This window comes from Coregonus lavaretus (genome assembly GCF_964263955.1).
Source record: "Coregonus lavaretus genome assembly, contig: HAP1_SCAFFOLD_6218, whole genome shotgun sequence".
Classification (NCBI taxonomy): Eukaryota; Metazoa; Chordata; class Actinopteri; order Salmoniformes; family Salmonidae; genus Coregonus; species Coregonus lavaretus.
In genome coordinates, this window is record NW_028161479.1 from 1,051 (window position 1) to 17,548 (window position 16,498).

Genomic DNA, 16,498 nt, shown 5'->3' on the forward strand with positions numbered 1-16,498 from the left:
AATAGTCAAACACGAGCATTTGGAACATACGGTACTAACATATGCCATTAACAGAGTCTTTTATCCAAAGCAACTTAGTCATGTGTGCATACATTTTACATATGGGTGGCCCCAGCGGGAATCGAACCCACAATCCCATGCTCCACAAACTGAGCCATTCAGGATATATGAGATCCACACTATGAAGTGTTGTTGTGTGCACAGTTCAACATGAATTTACGCAAGTCAATCTTTTGGCATCATTACTGCTGTCATCATCTTTGAAAGTTCGCCAAAGAGCATAAAATCATTCCACAGATCAACGGATCCACAAACTCACAGCCAGCAATTTTACCTCAAGAGATTCATTGTAATCTAATGCAATTTCAACATGTCACTGATGGATGCGACTCAGAGGAAATCTGTTGCACTTTATGGCAGTTATTAATCTGTCTGCACTGTCGTTAGATTAGCAAAACAGGCTAACTGAGCCAACTTCCCCTTTGGAAATGAATAAATACTGGTTTATTTTAGTGACTCTGAGGGTTACAGTGTTGTGATTGTCATCATCATTGTGTATTTATTGGTGTATGTATTATCTTGTGCAAACAAATTTCACCTTTGGGGATTAACACCGCCAGGATCGTGGGCTTGATTCCCGCTGGGCTACCCATAAGAAAATGTATGCATGCATGATTCTTAATCACTTTGGATAAAAGCGTCGGCTAAATGGCAAATATTATGGTATGATATTAATAAATTGCTATCTTATCTCGGTTGTGTTTTCCAGTCAACGGTGGTTGCAGCGGTGCCTACTGCCCAGAGAAGGAGAGTGGGTCAGATCTGCGGGGCAGTGAGGGCACACTGATGCGCTGTGGACAGAGTGGGCAGAGTGTGGCCGTGCCACCGGGGGGCCAGCCAGGTCCAGGGGGACTCTACCACAGTGTCCACTGTGAACGGCCCACACCCACACACACCCTCCAGCTGCAGGACAGCCAGCAGCAGCACGCCGACGCCAGGTAAGAACAACACCGACACTGAACCTCAGGTTCTGACACTATAGTAGACGAGAACACAGTCAGAGAACAGTAGGACTGAAACAGTGACGTCAGTTGATCAGACTATTTATTTGACATGACATCTGATTTATTACCACTAATCCTATGAAAATTCAAACACCTGTACTGCTACGTTTATTCCTACTCCTGCTAGAGGATATTATCATACTGAATGATGAAGTTGATGATGATAGTCGTACACATTGTATCCACTATGTGACATTCTGTCATAGAGGAGTGACATGGATTGTATCTTGACTCTACTTGACTCTCTCAGCTCAGAAACAGATTGCTATCACTCTCTCTGACCTCTGTGTAGTTTCATTGCAGTTATGGGCTCATCCCCTTCAACTCTCTGTCCTCTATGACTACAGTCATATACACCGATTCCGTCCCAAATGGCATCCTATTCCCTATGTAGTACACTACTTTTGACCAGGGCCCATAGGGATCTGGTCCAAGTAGTGCACACTATAGGGAACAGGGTGCCATTTGGGACGCAGACCATAAAGTGCTTCTGGACAGACATTAAATTCTCCCACATTGTCTCTGAATGCCATTGGTACAGCCAAACAGGAAATAGCACTCATGAAAGAAAGGGGGGGACTCTCTCTCACTCTTTATTGACTACGGCGAAGCCAGGCAGCTAGCGTTTTCTGCCAGTGTGCGTCGAGAGAGAGAGAGAGAGAGAGAGAGAGGACAAAGACGATTCCTTCATGGAGACAGGAAAGAGAAAGAGGGGCCTTTTCACATCACTCAAGAGCTTTGCACAAAATCCATAATGAGTAAACTGACAGGAATGATTATGTAGGAGATCACAGCGACGCATGGAGAAATACGACCTGGCTCCCCATTCACCTGGGGCAAGATTCTCACCATAATACACAGTATTGTAAACGCTGAACCTTCACAGGCCGCCATTATGCCAACTAACCAGGTGACTCCTATTTATCCCAACATGTAGGGTTAGGTTTAACCCCTTTGTGTCATCAAAGCCTGTCAGACTAGTTACACAGAAGCCCCATCCATGGCCTCCCCTCTGTCCTCTGTATCTGCCCGCTCTCCTATTCTTAGCCATAAATGCCCATTCATAACTGCTCACAGGGCTCAAGGTCCCCTTTCATTTATTCATAAAATCACTCCCAGATCGTCTGTTTCTGGTGGATGCTGCCCTGTTTTGAAAGGGACACCACAATTCACTAACGCTTGTGTAGCATCGATCCACTAATTCCATTTCTCTGTGAAAGTTCAGTTCACTGTCTGTGAGATGTGGTTGTTAGGAGGTTAGTCTGAAAAGTTAACTGTCTGTGAGATGTGATTGCTAGGCCCTCTGACTGACTTTCAGACTATCTGGGCTCTCTGGGGGGAGATGTTGTTTTTGTAAACAGAGAGAGAGAGAGAGAGAGAGAGAGAGAGAGGTAACAGAGAGCGAGGTAGCAGAAAGAGAGGTAGCGATTCCTCTAGGCCAGGGCAAAATCTCACAGCCCTGCTGTTGTACAGGGCCGGAAAGCTGCAGCCTGTGGGAAGGATGACTTGGCAGGACCCAGACAGCCATGGCCTTTATCTATCAACAGCGGGTGGCTAATAGTGTTCATATACTCTCCGGTGTTGTCCTAATTGCCTCGCTCTGCTCAGATTCCCTGCCGTGTGTTTTTCCCCTCTACAGGTCCTCTGCCTTCCAGAGATCCCTGGCCTCGCCCGACCCAGGCTGCGGCAGCTCCAATGCGGCCAGGGTATTTCCTCTCCCCTACCCCATCAAACAGGAGGCTTCCATGGGCTACAATATCTCCCTGGGACTGGGGGTCCCCCCCACCACCCAGGGTGGCTTCCAGAGTGGCAGGGGAGGCATTGGGGTCCGGCGGGAGGAGATGGAGGGTTCTCTCAGTGGTGGAAGCGGCGGCGGCAACTTAGGCAGCCCTCTGTCGGTGGATGCGGCGTACCCGTTTAATAATGAAGATGACTCCTCCCCGCTGTCTTTGTCCCAGGGTGGTTCCCCGCTCACCAATAGCAGCCTGAAGAGATGCTGCCTGTCGCTGGCCTCCCAGTCCGCCGCTGCCAGCAGCAATGCTAACGCCTTAGCGAACACCGTCGTCACCGCCACTGAGGGGATCGATATCACTGCCATCATCTGCTCCTCCCAGATGTCCATGGTGGCCTGTGTCAACGGGCTCCGAACGAACCCCTCACCCCAGCACAGCGGCGGCTTCTCCTTCCGGGCTGCCCCCCGCAAGCCCCTGCCCCCCCAGCAGCGCAGCAGCCCCCAGCAGCCCCCCTTGCAAGAGAGCTGTCAGCTGCCCTCGCCTGCCGCCTGCCTGCTGTCCCTCTCCTCGTCGTCGTCGTCCTCCTCTGTGTCATCTCTGGAGCCGGAGCAGCAGAACCAGGGCCTGTGTGAGGGGCCTGGCTCCATGCAGCCGGGGCCTGGGGGTGGAGGTGGAGCAGGAGGAGGCTCCGAGGGGCTGGGGCTACTGATGAGTGGGGCCCTGATGACAGGAGGGTTGCTTGGGGACGTGTCTCTGCTGGAGGAGGGCTGTCAGAGGGCCGGCGGTGGAGCTCTGAAACAGGAGCCCTTGGACGACTTCTCCCCCAGCGAGGAGGAGCTCTTTCAGCACCACTACCACCATCACCACCACCTGACTGGCCGTGCTGTGGCCAGCCACCTCCGCCCTCACCCCCACCACCCGGCCCCCCCACTGCCCTCCATGCCCCCGCCCTACCACCTGCACCAGTATGAGGGCCCCAGCCCGGGGGTCCTGTTGCATCTCCAGAACCAGAACCAGCCAGCATCAGCATCCTCCTCCATCCTCCCAGGACCCAAGACCTCGGGCTCTGCTGAGAGTGAGGACGGTGGGCTGCTCAGCGACAGGCAGGTGTGCCGCTGGATTGACTGCAGCGCGACGTATGAGCAGCAGGAGGAGCTGGTGAGGCACATCGAGAAGGTGCACATCGACCAGCGCAAAGGGGAGGACTTCACGTGCTTCTGGGCCAGCTGCATCCGCCGCTACAAGCCCTTCAACGCCCGCTACAAACTCCTCATCCACATGAGAGTCCACTCGGGAGAGAAGCCCAACAAGTGTATGGTGAGTCCCTCTCCCCACCATAGAAATATAATCACTAGAATCACCATTCAAGTCAAAGTTCTGTGATGTCTGGGCCGGCGGCCATATTGAGTGTACCCATTCCATTCTAGTAATTCCCCACCAGCTGAGCCCAGAACCAAGCCGGTGTCAGTGGTGAATGTTGTTCACAGCCCACTCTTCTGAATAGAGCCAATCAAAGCCATTTGTATGGTCCATTATAGGTTCCATTTCAGTGACCACAGGATATTTACTGTATGAAATTGAACCTTCCCAGCTGGTGCAACCAGGACCCAGTTTGACTGTAACCATCCATAGGCCTTTTCTAGTTTCCACAAAGCAGGCCAAGAGAGATTTTATTTAAACATACATTTAGCAGCTGCTGTGTACATGTGTAAAACATGTATAGGTGGAGTCTTTTCTGGATGGCATTGATGTCAGAGTAGTCCCTAACATAGATCTTATTTGGTATTTCATAGAAATTGGTTTGTGGCCAACCTAAAATGTCACATTTATTTGTTTAGAACACAGTTGTTGGGTCAGTACAGTTAGGGTTAGTGTGATAGATGTTAGATGTTTTGGTTGCTGTAAAGCCAATTTTAATACCCTTAGTTGTTCTTACATTCATCTAAGAAAATATTTCATCAACAAAATGCATTGTTTCCAAGCGCAAGACTGATTCTTTTTCCATTGCTGATTATTTTCAATATAAAATAAGAAATGTTTTTATTGAAAATGGATACATTTGTAGTAACAGTATTTTGTTAGCATAATGTTTCAAATACACGTTTTCCATTGAAGAAAAGCGTTGTTATAATGGGAGCCGTATAGCTCGTCGCTGTATAAATAGCTTTGTGGTTGTATTCTTTACAGGTAAAACTCTCCAACTCCACAAGTCAACACACTAATCAATGTCAAACTGTCACTCCCTGGCATCCCTTAGCAAATGGAAAAAGCCCTCCAACCTTAAGAATGATTTAGTCCAAATACACAATTAGTCCACAATCTGCGTAGGGCGAAGTCATGTTTATTTTCACTAGCTCAATGTTTTTTAAGAAGGGATTCAGATCATGAAAAACCAACACATCTGGTTAACATAACCACGCAATGCATACACTTAATCCCTTTAAATGGGAGGTTTAAATGTTTTGATGTCCCACAAGTATTAAGTGAATTGACGTTTTATCCAAACCAAACACAGGGAAATATGTAGTAGTCTAGTGGAAGAAGAGGCTACGGAGCAGAGGGATAACTGCTAAAATCTCTCGTCTTGCTCAATTCAGAGTTTCACAACCCCTGTCAGAAATGTTCTTCCTCATTTTAAGTAAACCGTCCAAAACATAATTATTATTGTGTGATGTGCTCATAGCCTAATACCACAAAAATACCTGTTGTATCTCTATTTCTTTTTATGAAATCAAGGCGATATTTGTTTTTAAATAATTTTTGGTATAATTTACTGGCTGTGAAAGTGTGAAAAATGGTGAGTGTTAAAATAAAGTGTTAAATTAAATTCAGTTAGTGTAAATCAGTTAGTAAATTAACACTTACCACTGCATTACATTGTTAGCTACATTTAATGTGAATTTATATATAAATTCATAGAGTAGTGAATTTATAGTGAGCCCTAGAAGTTCCTCAGAGACATCATGCATGAGTGTGTGTGTGTGTGTTGTAACTCCGGTTGTGAATCTTCTCTCAGCTCTGTACTGTATATAGTACCACAGTGATTTTTCAAGTGAATTCTGGGAATTCTAGGAAGTCCTGGGAATAATTCACTGTGTTTTGGTCCAGCACTTTTTTGGTGTATACATTAAACACTTTCATTTTTATTTTATTTTGACTGCTCAAGCTGCTGTACACTGGGTGTGTCTCAAACTCTGGCACTGATGTCAGTTTGGTGGCACGTAGAACTGTATGTTTATGTACTGTATACATGTGTACAGTGCCTTCAGAAAGTATTCACACCCCTTGACTTTTTCCACATTTAGTTGTGTTACAGCCTGAATTTAAAATTGATTCAATTGAGATTTTGTGTTACTGGCCTACACACAATATCCCATAATGTCAAAGTGGAATTATGTTTTTAGAATTTCTTACAAATTAATTAAAAATTAATTTGTTATGGCAAGCCTAAATAAGTTCAGGAGTAAAAATGTGCTTTAAAATAGTTTTATGGCTGTGACAGGAGAAAATTGGGGATGGATCAACAACATTGTAGTTACTAAGCAATACTAACCTAAATGACAGAGTGAAAAGAAGGAAGCCTGTACAGAATACACTTTTTTTTTTTTTATCATCCTGTTTGCAATAAGGCACTAAAGTAAAACTGAAAAAAAATGTGGCAAAGAAATTAACTTTATGTCCTGAATACAAAGCGTTATGTTTGGGGCAAATCCAACACAACACATCACTGAGTATCACTCTTCATATTTTCAAGCATGGTGGTGGCTGCGTCATGTTATGGGCATGCTTGTCATCGGCAACGACTAGGGAGTTTTTTAGGATAAAAATAATCTAAGCACAGGCAAAATCCAAGAGGAAAACCTGGGTCAGTCTGCTTTCCATCAAACACTGGGAGACAAATTCACCTTTCAGCAGGACAATAACCTAAAACCCAAGGCCAAATATACACTGGAGTTGCTTACCAAGATGCCATTGAATGTTCCTGAGTGGCCTAGTTACAGTTTTGACTTAAATCAGCTTGAATATCTATGGCAAAACTTGAAAATGGCTGTCTAGCAATGATCAACAACCAACTTGACAGAGCTAGAATAATTATTTAAATAATAATTTGTAAAATGTAATTTGCAAATATTGTACAATCCAGGTATGCAAAGCTCTTAGAGACTTAACCAGAAAGACTCACAGCTGTAATCGCTGCCAAAGGTGACTCTAACAGGTATTGACTCAGGGGTGTGAATACTTATTTAAATGAGATATTTTTGTATTTCATTTTCAATAAATGTTCTATAAATTCTAAAAACATGTTTTCACTTTGTCATGATAGAGTATTGTGTGTAGATGGGTGAGAAAATATATCAATTGAATCCATTTTGAATTCAGGCTGTAACACAACAACATGTGGAAAAGTCAAGGGGTATGAATACTTTCTGAAGGCCCTGTATAAATGTATGCGTGTGAAGGTGTGTGTGTCTAGGGAGATGCTTACCAGATGCTAACAATTCGGCTCAGTGTAGTGGAGCCGCTGGACTTTGTCTCTGGGATGGGAGGCAGTGTGTTTGTGTGTTTGTGTTTGTGTGTGTGTGTGTGTGTGTGTGTGTGTGTGTGTGTGTGTGTGTATGTGTATGTGTATGTGTGTGTGTGTGTATGTGTGTGTGTATGTGTGTGTGTGTGCGCCCACGCTACAGAACCCAGACCTCAGAAAGGCCTCAAACACACACACACACACACACACACACACACACCTTCACACACACACACACCTTCACACACACACATACCTTCACACACATACATTTATACAGTACCTTCAGAAAGTGTTCTTACACACATACACACATCCTAGTCATACTTACGTGAATTCCTGTTAACCCCTACAATAGGAAGTATTGATTCCATCCATGTTGGATTGTCACACTCAGTTCTCAAATTGAACATAAACAGAAATGTGAAATGTATTCAGGTTTGCATAAACACTTCTAATGAGCATGTATTTAGATTTAAAGTTCTACAGAAATTCTTCGAGGAAGTGGAAGAAAGTGTGCACGTGTTTTGCATGTCTCTGAGGCGATGAGTTTGTGTTTACATGTGGTTGTGTGGTTACACATGTGCAATACTATGGAAATAGTTCGCTGCCATAATCTGTCACAAATGTGGGCTATATGTTTGTAGTGTGTGTGCTTTTATACATACAATGTGTGTGTGTGTATGTGTGTGTGTGTGTGTGTGTGTGTATATGTCGTAGTGTCTCAACCCAATCTCTTTAAAGTCCTTATTTAGTTCTTATGCGTATGTTCCCTCTGTAGTCAGGAACGTTTGAATGATGCCTGTTGTGTTTGCTACACTCATGCAATAGACAAAGGCATTTAGGAATGTTAGCTATTCACACAGAGGAAACAGATGAGACGTTTCGATTTAGGACCAAACTCTCCAGAAAACCCAGCTAATCCCCTTATTGTTTCTCCAGCGGCAGATTCCAGTGGGCGCTCACGACTTGGAGCTGCGCTCACATCCAAGCATAACACTCCCCTCTTCCTCCAGTGCCTCCAGCCTCCTCCAGCCTCTTCTAGTGCCTCCAGCCTCCTCCAGCACCTCCAGTGCCTCCAGCCTACAACAGTGCCTCCAGCTTCCTCCAGGCTCCTCCAGCTTCCTCCAGCTGTACAGCATTTGTTTCATGTGGTGTCTTGGCTGGAAAAAGTCATTATCACAACACAAAGTTGTACCCCCGACCTCTCGCTTGTCACTGTCCATACCTGGCTATGTTTAACGCTGGCCCACATAAAAATTGCAGCTCCATCTGTAACCATTGCGTTACAGATCACTTGTAAAGCTCTCTAAACTTGTAGAGGTGCTTTTTAAGTTCCCCCCTCCAATTACTGCGGGCCCCAGGGCTGTTGTATGGTAGTCAGGCAGGCACGGGTGAAAAAGAAACTGCATAATCTCCCTGCAATATCCTGTTGTGTTTCATGCCTAATTCACAGTGTTGTTTTAGTTTATTAAATTTTTTCTTTTGTCTGCATAAATATTAAAAATATATCCAGCGACCGGTGCCCTGACATAGTCACAGGCTTTGATATCTTAATGGGTTATATCGAGACGGTCCGGCGGATTTGATGTCTCTGGGACAGATCGCTCCACTCCGTACCCTGAAGTTCAGATAAATATTAATCTAAACTGTGGAATCCCTATATAATATAGAAGTTGATGAGACACTCTTCAGATTACTTGAATGGAAAAATTTTATGAAATTGTTTTGAAATCCTGTCCATTGTAGGTCTTGCCCAATAATGAACAATGGGAATGTTGAGAATACCTGTTGAAGGATTTTCTTGTGCTCCCTCACTTTTTTCAGTGACCTGAAAAGTTGAGTCATGTTAGCTTTTAGATAGTAGAATTCATTGGGGTGGTATACTCTTTAATCTTAAACCCTGTGTGTTTATTTCATCATTGTTTTTTGTTGTTGTGTGGAGGCTATTGAGTGCCTGTTAAGGACAGGGAATAAAACATCTTAAGTGTTTCCCTTAAGGGTTTACCTTAAGGAATAAATTTGCCTTACCTAAGGGAATTGTTTAACGGTGTTGCATAGAGCCCTTCAAACATTTCCTTAGGTAAGGGCATAATTTAAGGATTTTGCGGTAGTTTATAGGAGTGTATGGCAGAAAAAGTATCTGGTTACTATGGAGATTACCTGATTCACTGACTGAACATCTCATCAAAGAGATCACATTTATTTTGGGAGATTGCAAAATATAACTTTTACATTCAAGAGGAGAAACAAATTGATTCAGAAGATAATAAAACACGTTTCCTTTAGTTATTTTTTTCTCAACTTCTTTCTATCACTTTCTAGAACATCAAGCGAACTTACAGAGTAGGTACCTAGCTAGCCAGCAGCTTTGTAGCCATGGATTATGTACCTTACATTGTTTAGCTAAGTAGCTAGCTAGCTGGTGGATGTTTTCCAGGGCTTAGCAATGCAACATTCACCTCCACAAATGGTGTTTACATTGATATCACTCAATTTAAGGAGGAAACTCACCATAAAATGTTTTATGCAACTGACTTAAAGTTAAAGAAACTTTTAGGGAAAAGATAAGGGGGAAATTAACTTAAGATGTTTTATACAACCGGGCCCAGAGCCGTAATGCCAACTGAATGTGTCCCCTTTATTTGAGCAATGTGTAGGATAAAATAGAATATATGGTTTATTTTACTCATAATTCATTAAAAGATATTGGCTATGGCCGTCATTGCTGCCTGAAAAGAAATGAGTGCAGATGTAATTACCATTTTACCATGTACTTTCAAGTAAATACCTGGTCATTTCTTTGAACCGTAAAATAGTGTTACCCCATTTTACTTTAAGAACACATTTGGTATTCTACCCTCTCTCCAAATGGAATAAAGATTCGGTTTTAGTCTTGAGAATGATTGAGAACTCTGAGTTGCACTGAGCCACCCACAGCATAATGATAAAACACACCCCAGCTGCTAATGAAGCCACTCTCTAAACACACACACCACCACAGGCTGAAGGAAAACTGACTGCAGCCAGCCAGCGTCCTGCTGGAAAAAAAGCATAGATCATGGAATTTCCTTTTTTTTTCCACGGGTGTGAAACCAGCAAACATATATATATATTTAGATTTATTTGACTGATTTTTGGAAGAGAGGCCAAATCCCCTAGAAGCAGACGTTGAGACATACAGCGGCTTCCATTGCCAAGATGGCGTTGTGTTTTCTTCGGGTAAATGGAGTCTTTTGTGAACAATCAGCTCCGATGCAGGAGATGAAACGACAAGTGCCATTAGCTAATTAAAACTGAGGTTCTGCACATGACCTGACTTTTTCCCTGAACGCTGTACTGAAACCGGAGCTGTCTGGGCGCAGGGTGTGGGTGGCGACTGACGTTGATATTAATGTGTTTGTACCAGTACGAGCCGCTGACACTCTGGCCTGTCTGGACTGCTCAGCCGGCACAATCTTTCAGAGTCCGGGACTCTGGCCCGGTAGCAGCTACCTGCAATGAAGACGTATGATTCAGTCGTTTAACCCAGATGGTCAGGTCTGTAGGTCTGAGATCCACACTCTGTACTGGAGGAGAAGGGGAGGGAGAGCTCTGTACAGTTCAACTTGGATACTCAGAGGCAATAGAGGAGAGAGAGAGATGAGGCTTATTCTACATGTCAGGACTAAATTGATAATTGTATGGGGAACCTGAATTCTGATAGCTGGCCTAGAATTTGAAAGGCCAGAGTAATTGGATTCGGAGCACAAAGCAACAGGAGCCCACAGTAACAGCCTGTGGTGTAAGTAGAATGACAGTGTCAACCCATATTACCACTATATGACTGTGGGTTCAGAGTGTCCCTGCCTACTGTCAATCATTCATTTACCAACCCTCCCAATCGCTTATCAATCAAGCCTGTCGATAACCATGCCCAATGGTTATTCTATGTATTCCATTGGTGCAATGAAGCCATAATGTCCTGTCATCCTTCTCTTATGCCCTATGTCAGATCCTATTTGCCAATTGGCTGCCTTGGGAGTCATGATAGTAGTAGAGAAACACTGAGCATATGCGATACATATATTAGTATGATGACACTGCTGGCAGAAATGGTCTGAGACTGATGTTTTGGCATGGAAATAGATAGATCTTGCTTGTTTTCCTTGTCGACTAGGCCAGGCCAAGTTCTTGTCAGGCCATAAAAGTTTTTCAGTCAATCTCTTAACAGTAATGCAATACTGTCATCTCTCTCTCTCTCTCTCTCTCTCTCTCTCTCTCTCTCTCTCTCTCTCTCTCTCTCTCTCTCTCTCTCTCTCTCTCCCTCTCCCTTTCTACAGTAATTTAGAATTAGGATATGATCTAAATACTAAAATGATGCCATTTTGATATTTATTACCACCACATTACCACCAAATAAAAGCGTTATGAAGCCACAATGAGAACAAAACAAGGCCCTGTCTCAGACTGGAACAGTTAACCTGTCTCAGACTGGAACAGCTACCCTGTCTCAGACTGGAACAGTTACCCTGTCTCAGACTGGAACAGTTACCCTGTCTCAGATTGGAACAGTTACCCTGTCTCAGATTGGAACAGTTACCCTGTCTCAGACTGGAACAGTTACCCTGTCTCAGACTGGAACAGATACCCTGTCTCAGACTGGAACAGTTACCCTGTCTCAGACTGGAACAGCTACCCTGTCTCAGACTGGAACAGTTACCCTGTCTCAGACTGGAACAGCTACCCTGTCTCAGATTGGAACAGCTACCCTGTCTCAGACTGGAACAGTTACCCTGTCTCAGACTGGAACAGTTACCCTGTACAAGACTGGAACAGTTACCCTGTCTCAGACTGGAACAGTTACCCTGTCTCAGACTGGAACAGTTACCCTGTCTCAGACTGGAACAGCTACCCTGTCTCAGACTGGAACAGTTACCCTGTCTGAGACTGGAACAGCTACCCTGTACAAGACTGGAACAGTTACCCTGTCTCAGAATGGAACAGTTAACCTTTCTCAGACTGGAACAGGTACCCTGTCTCAGACTGGAACAGTTACCCTTTCTCAGACTGGAACAGCTACCCTGTCTCAGACTGGAACAGCTACCCTGTCTCAGACTGGAACAGCTACCCTGTCTCAGACTGGAACAGTTACCCTGTCTCAGACTGGAACAGCTACCCTGTCTCAGACTGGAACAGTTACCCTGTCTCAGATTGGAACAGTTACTCTGTCTACGACTGGAACAGTTATCCTTTCTCAGATTGGAACAGTTACCCTGTCTCAGACTGGAACAGCTACCCTGTCTCAGACTGGAACAGTTAACCTTTCTCAGACTGGAACAGTTACCCTGTCTGAGACTGGAACAGTTACCCTGTCTCAGACTGGAACAGTTACCCTGTCTCAGAATGGAACAGTTAACCTTTCTCAGACTGGAACAGTTACCCTGTCTCAGACTGGAACAGTTAACCTGTCTCAGACTGGAACAGTTACCCTGTACAAGACTGGAACAGTTACCCTGTCTCAGACTGGAACAGTTACCCTGTCTCAGACTGGAACAGTTACCCTGTCTCAGACTGGAACAGCTACCCTGTCTCAGACTGGAACAGTTACCCTGTCTCAGATTGGAACAGTTACCATGTCTCAGACTGGAAAATGTACCGTGCTTAGACTGGAACAGTTACCCTGTCTCAGATTGGAACAGCTACCCTGTCTCAGACTGGAACAGTTACCCTGTCTCAGACTGGAACAGCTACCCTGTCTCAGACTGGAACAATTACCATGTCTCAGACTGGAACAGTTAACCTGTCTCAGACTGGAACATTTACCGTGTCTTAGACTGGAACAGGTACCCTGTCTCAGACTGGAACAGCTACCCTGTCTCAGACTGGAACAGTTATCCTGTCTCAGACTGGAACAGCTACCCTGTCTCAGACTGGAACAGTTACCCTGTCTCAGACTGGAACAATTACCAGGTCTCAGACTGGAACAGTTAACCTGTCTCAGACTGGAACATTTACTGTGTCTGAGACTGGAACAGTTACCCTGTCTCAGAATGGAACAGTTAACCTTTCTCAGACTGGAACAGGTACCATGTCTCAGACTGGAACAGTTAACCTGTCTCAGACTGGAACAGTTACCCTGTACAAGACTGGAACAGTTACCCTGTCTCAGACTGGAACAGTTACCCTGTCTCAGACTGGAACAGCTACCCTGTATCAGACTGGAACAGTTACCCTGTCTCAGATTGGAACAGTTACCCTGTCTCAGACTGGAACAGTTAACCTGTCTCAGACTGGAACAGCTACCCTGTCTCAGACTGGAACAGTTACCCTGTCTCAGACTGGAACAGTTACCCTGTACAAGACTGGAACAGCTACCCTGTCTCAGACTGGAACAGTTACCCTGTCTCAGAATGGAACAGCTACCCTGTCTCAGACTGGAACAGTTACCCTGTCTCAGATTGGAACAGTTACCCTGTCTCAGACTGGAACAGCTACCCTGACTCAGACTGGAACAGCTACCCTGTCTCAGACTGGAACAGTTACCCTGTCTCAGATTGGAACAGTTACCCTGTCTTAGACTGGAACAGTTACCCTGTCTCAGACTGGAACAGTTACCCTGTCTCAGACTGGAACAGTTACCCTGTCTCAGACTGGAACAGTTACCCTGTACAAGACTGGAACAGCTACCCTGTCTCAGACTGGAACAGTTACCCTGTCTCAGAATGGAACAGCTACCCTGTCTCAGACTGGAACAGTTACCCTGTCTCAGATTGGAACAGTTACCCTGTCTCAGACTGGAACAGCTACCCTGACTCAGACTGGAACAGCTACCCTGTCTCAGACTGGAACAGTTACCCTGTCTCAGATTGGAACAGTTACCCTGTCTTAGACTGGAACAGTTACCCTGTCTCAGACTGGAACAGTTACCCTGTCTCAGACTGGAACAGTTACCCTGTCTCAGACTGGACAGCTACCCTGACTCAGACTGGAACAGTTACCCTGTCTCAGACTGGAACAGCTACCCTGTCTCAGATTGGAACAGCTACCCTGTCTCAGACTGGAACAGTTACCCTGTCTCAGATTGGAACAGTTACCCTGTCTCAGACTGGAACAGTTACCCTATCTCAGACTGGAACAGCTACCCTGTCTCAGACTGGAACAATTACCCTGTCTCAGACTGGAACAGTTACCCTGTACAAGACTGGAACAGTTACCCTGTCTCAGAATGGAACAGCTACCCTGTCTCAGACTGGAACAGTTACCCTGTCTCAGACTGGAACAGTTAGCCTGTACAAGACTGGAACAGTTACCCTGTCTCAGACTGGAACATTTACCCTGTCTCAGACTTGAACAGTTACCCTGTACAAGACTGGAACAGTTACCCTGTCTCAGACTGGAACAGTTACCCTGTCTCAGACTGGAACAGCTACCCTGTCTCAGACTGGAACAGTTACCCTGTCTCAGACTGGAACAGTTACCCTGTACAACACTGGAACAGTTACCCTGTCTCAGACTGTAACAGTTACCCTGTCTCAGACTGGAACAGTTACCCTGTCTCAGACTGGAACAGTTACCCTGTCTCAGACTGGAACAGTTACCCTGTACAAGACTGGAACAGTTACCCTGTCTCAGACTGGAACAGTTACCCTGTCTCAGACTGGAACAGTTACCCTGTAAAAGACTGGAACAGTTACCCTGTCTCAGACTGGAACAGCTACCCTGTCTCAGACTGGAACAGCTACCCTATCTCAGACTGGAACAGCTACCCTGTCTCAGACTGGAACAGTTACCCTGTCTCAGATTGGAACAGTTACCCTGTCTTAGACTGGAACAGTTACCCTGTCTTAGACTGGAACAGTTACCTTGTCTCAGACTGGAACAGCTACCCTATCTCAGACTGGAACAGTAAACCTGTCTCAGACTGGAACAGTTACCCTGTACAAGACTGGAACAGTTACCCTGTCTCAGACTGGAACAGTTACCCTGTCTCAGACTGGAACAGCTACCCTGTCTCAGACTGGAACTGTTACCCTGTCTCAGATTGGAACAGTTACCCTGTCTCAGACTGGAACAGTTACCCTGTCTCAGATTGGAACAGTTACCCTGTCTCAGACTGGAACAGTTACCCTGTCTCAGACTGGAACAGCTACCCTGTCTCAGACTGGAACAGTTACCCTGTCTCAGACTGGAACAGTTACCCTGTCTCAGACTGGAACAGTTACCCTGTACAAGACTGGAACAGTTACCCTGTCTCAGACTGGAACAGTTACCCTGTCTCAGACTGGAACAGCTACCCTGTCTCAGACGGGAACAGTTACCCTGTCTCAGACTGGAACAGTTACCCTGTACAAGACTGGAACAGTTACCCTGTCTCAGACTGGAACAGTTACCCTGTCTCAGACTGGAACAGCTACCCTGTCTCAGACTGGAACAGTTACCCTGTCTCAGATTGGAACAGTTACCCTGTCTCAGACTGGAACAGTTACCCTGTCTCAGACTGGAACAGCTACCCTGTCTCAGACTGGAACAGCTACCCTGTCTCAGACTGGAACAGTTACCCTGTCTCAGATTGGAACAGTTACCCTGTCTCAGACTGGAACAGTTACCCTGTCTCAGATTGGAACAGTTACCCTGTCTCAGACTGGAACAGTTACCCTGTCTCAGACTGGAACAGCTACCCTGTCTCAGACTGGAACAGTTACCCTGTCTCAGACTGGAACAGTTACCCTGTCTCAGACTGGAACAGTTACCCTGTACAAGACTGGAACAGTTAACCTATCTCAGACTGGAACAGCTACCCTGTCTCAGACTGGATCAGTTACCCTGTCTCAGACTGGAACAGTTACCCTGTCTCAGACTGGAACAGTTACCCTGTACAAGACTGGAACAGTTACCCTGTCTCAGATTGGAACAGTTACCCTGTCTCAGACTGGAACAGTTACCCTGTCTCAGACTGGAACAGCTACCCTGTACAAGACTGGAACAGCTACCCTGTCTCAGACTGGAACAGTTACCCTGTCTCAGATTGGAACAGCTACCCAGTCTCAGACTGGAACAGTTACCCTGTCTCAGACTGAACAGTTACCCTGTCTCAGACTGGAAAAGTTACCCTGTCTCAGACTGGAACAGTTAACCTTTCTCAGACTGGAACAGCTACCCTGTCTCAGACTGGAACAGTTACCCTGTCTCAGACTGGA

General features: G+C 45.5%; 1 protein-coding gene across 1 annotated transcript; it reads left to right on the top strand.

Annotated features, from left to right (window-relative positions):
• Positions 1–769: 769 nt before the first annotated feature.
• LOC311120636 (uncharacterized protein) lies at positions 770–9,004 on the top strand (the record flags this gene model as incomplete). Its single annotated transcript, XM_084195217.1, has 3 exons — positions 770–998; positions 2,704–4,114; positions 8,262–9,004. Coding segments are annotated over 3 exons (1,940 nt in total), but the record flags the coding sequence as incomplete, so codon positions are not given.
• Positions 9,005–16,498: the final 7,494 nt, after the last annotated feature.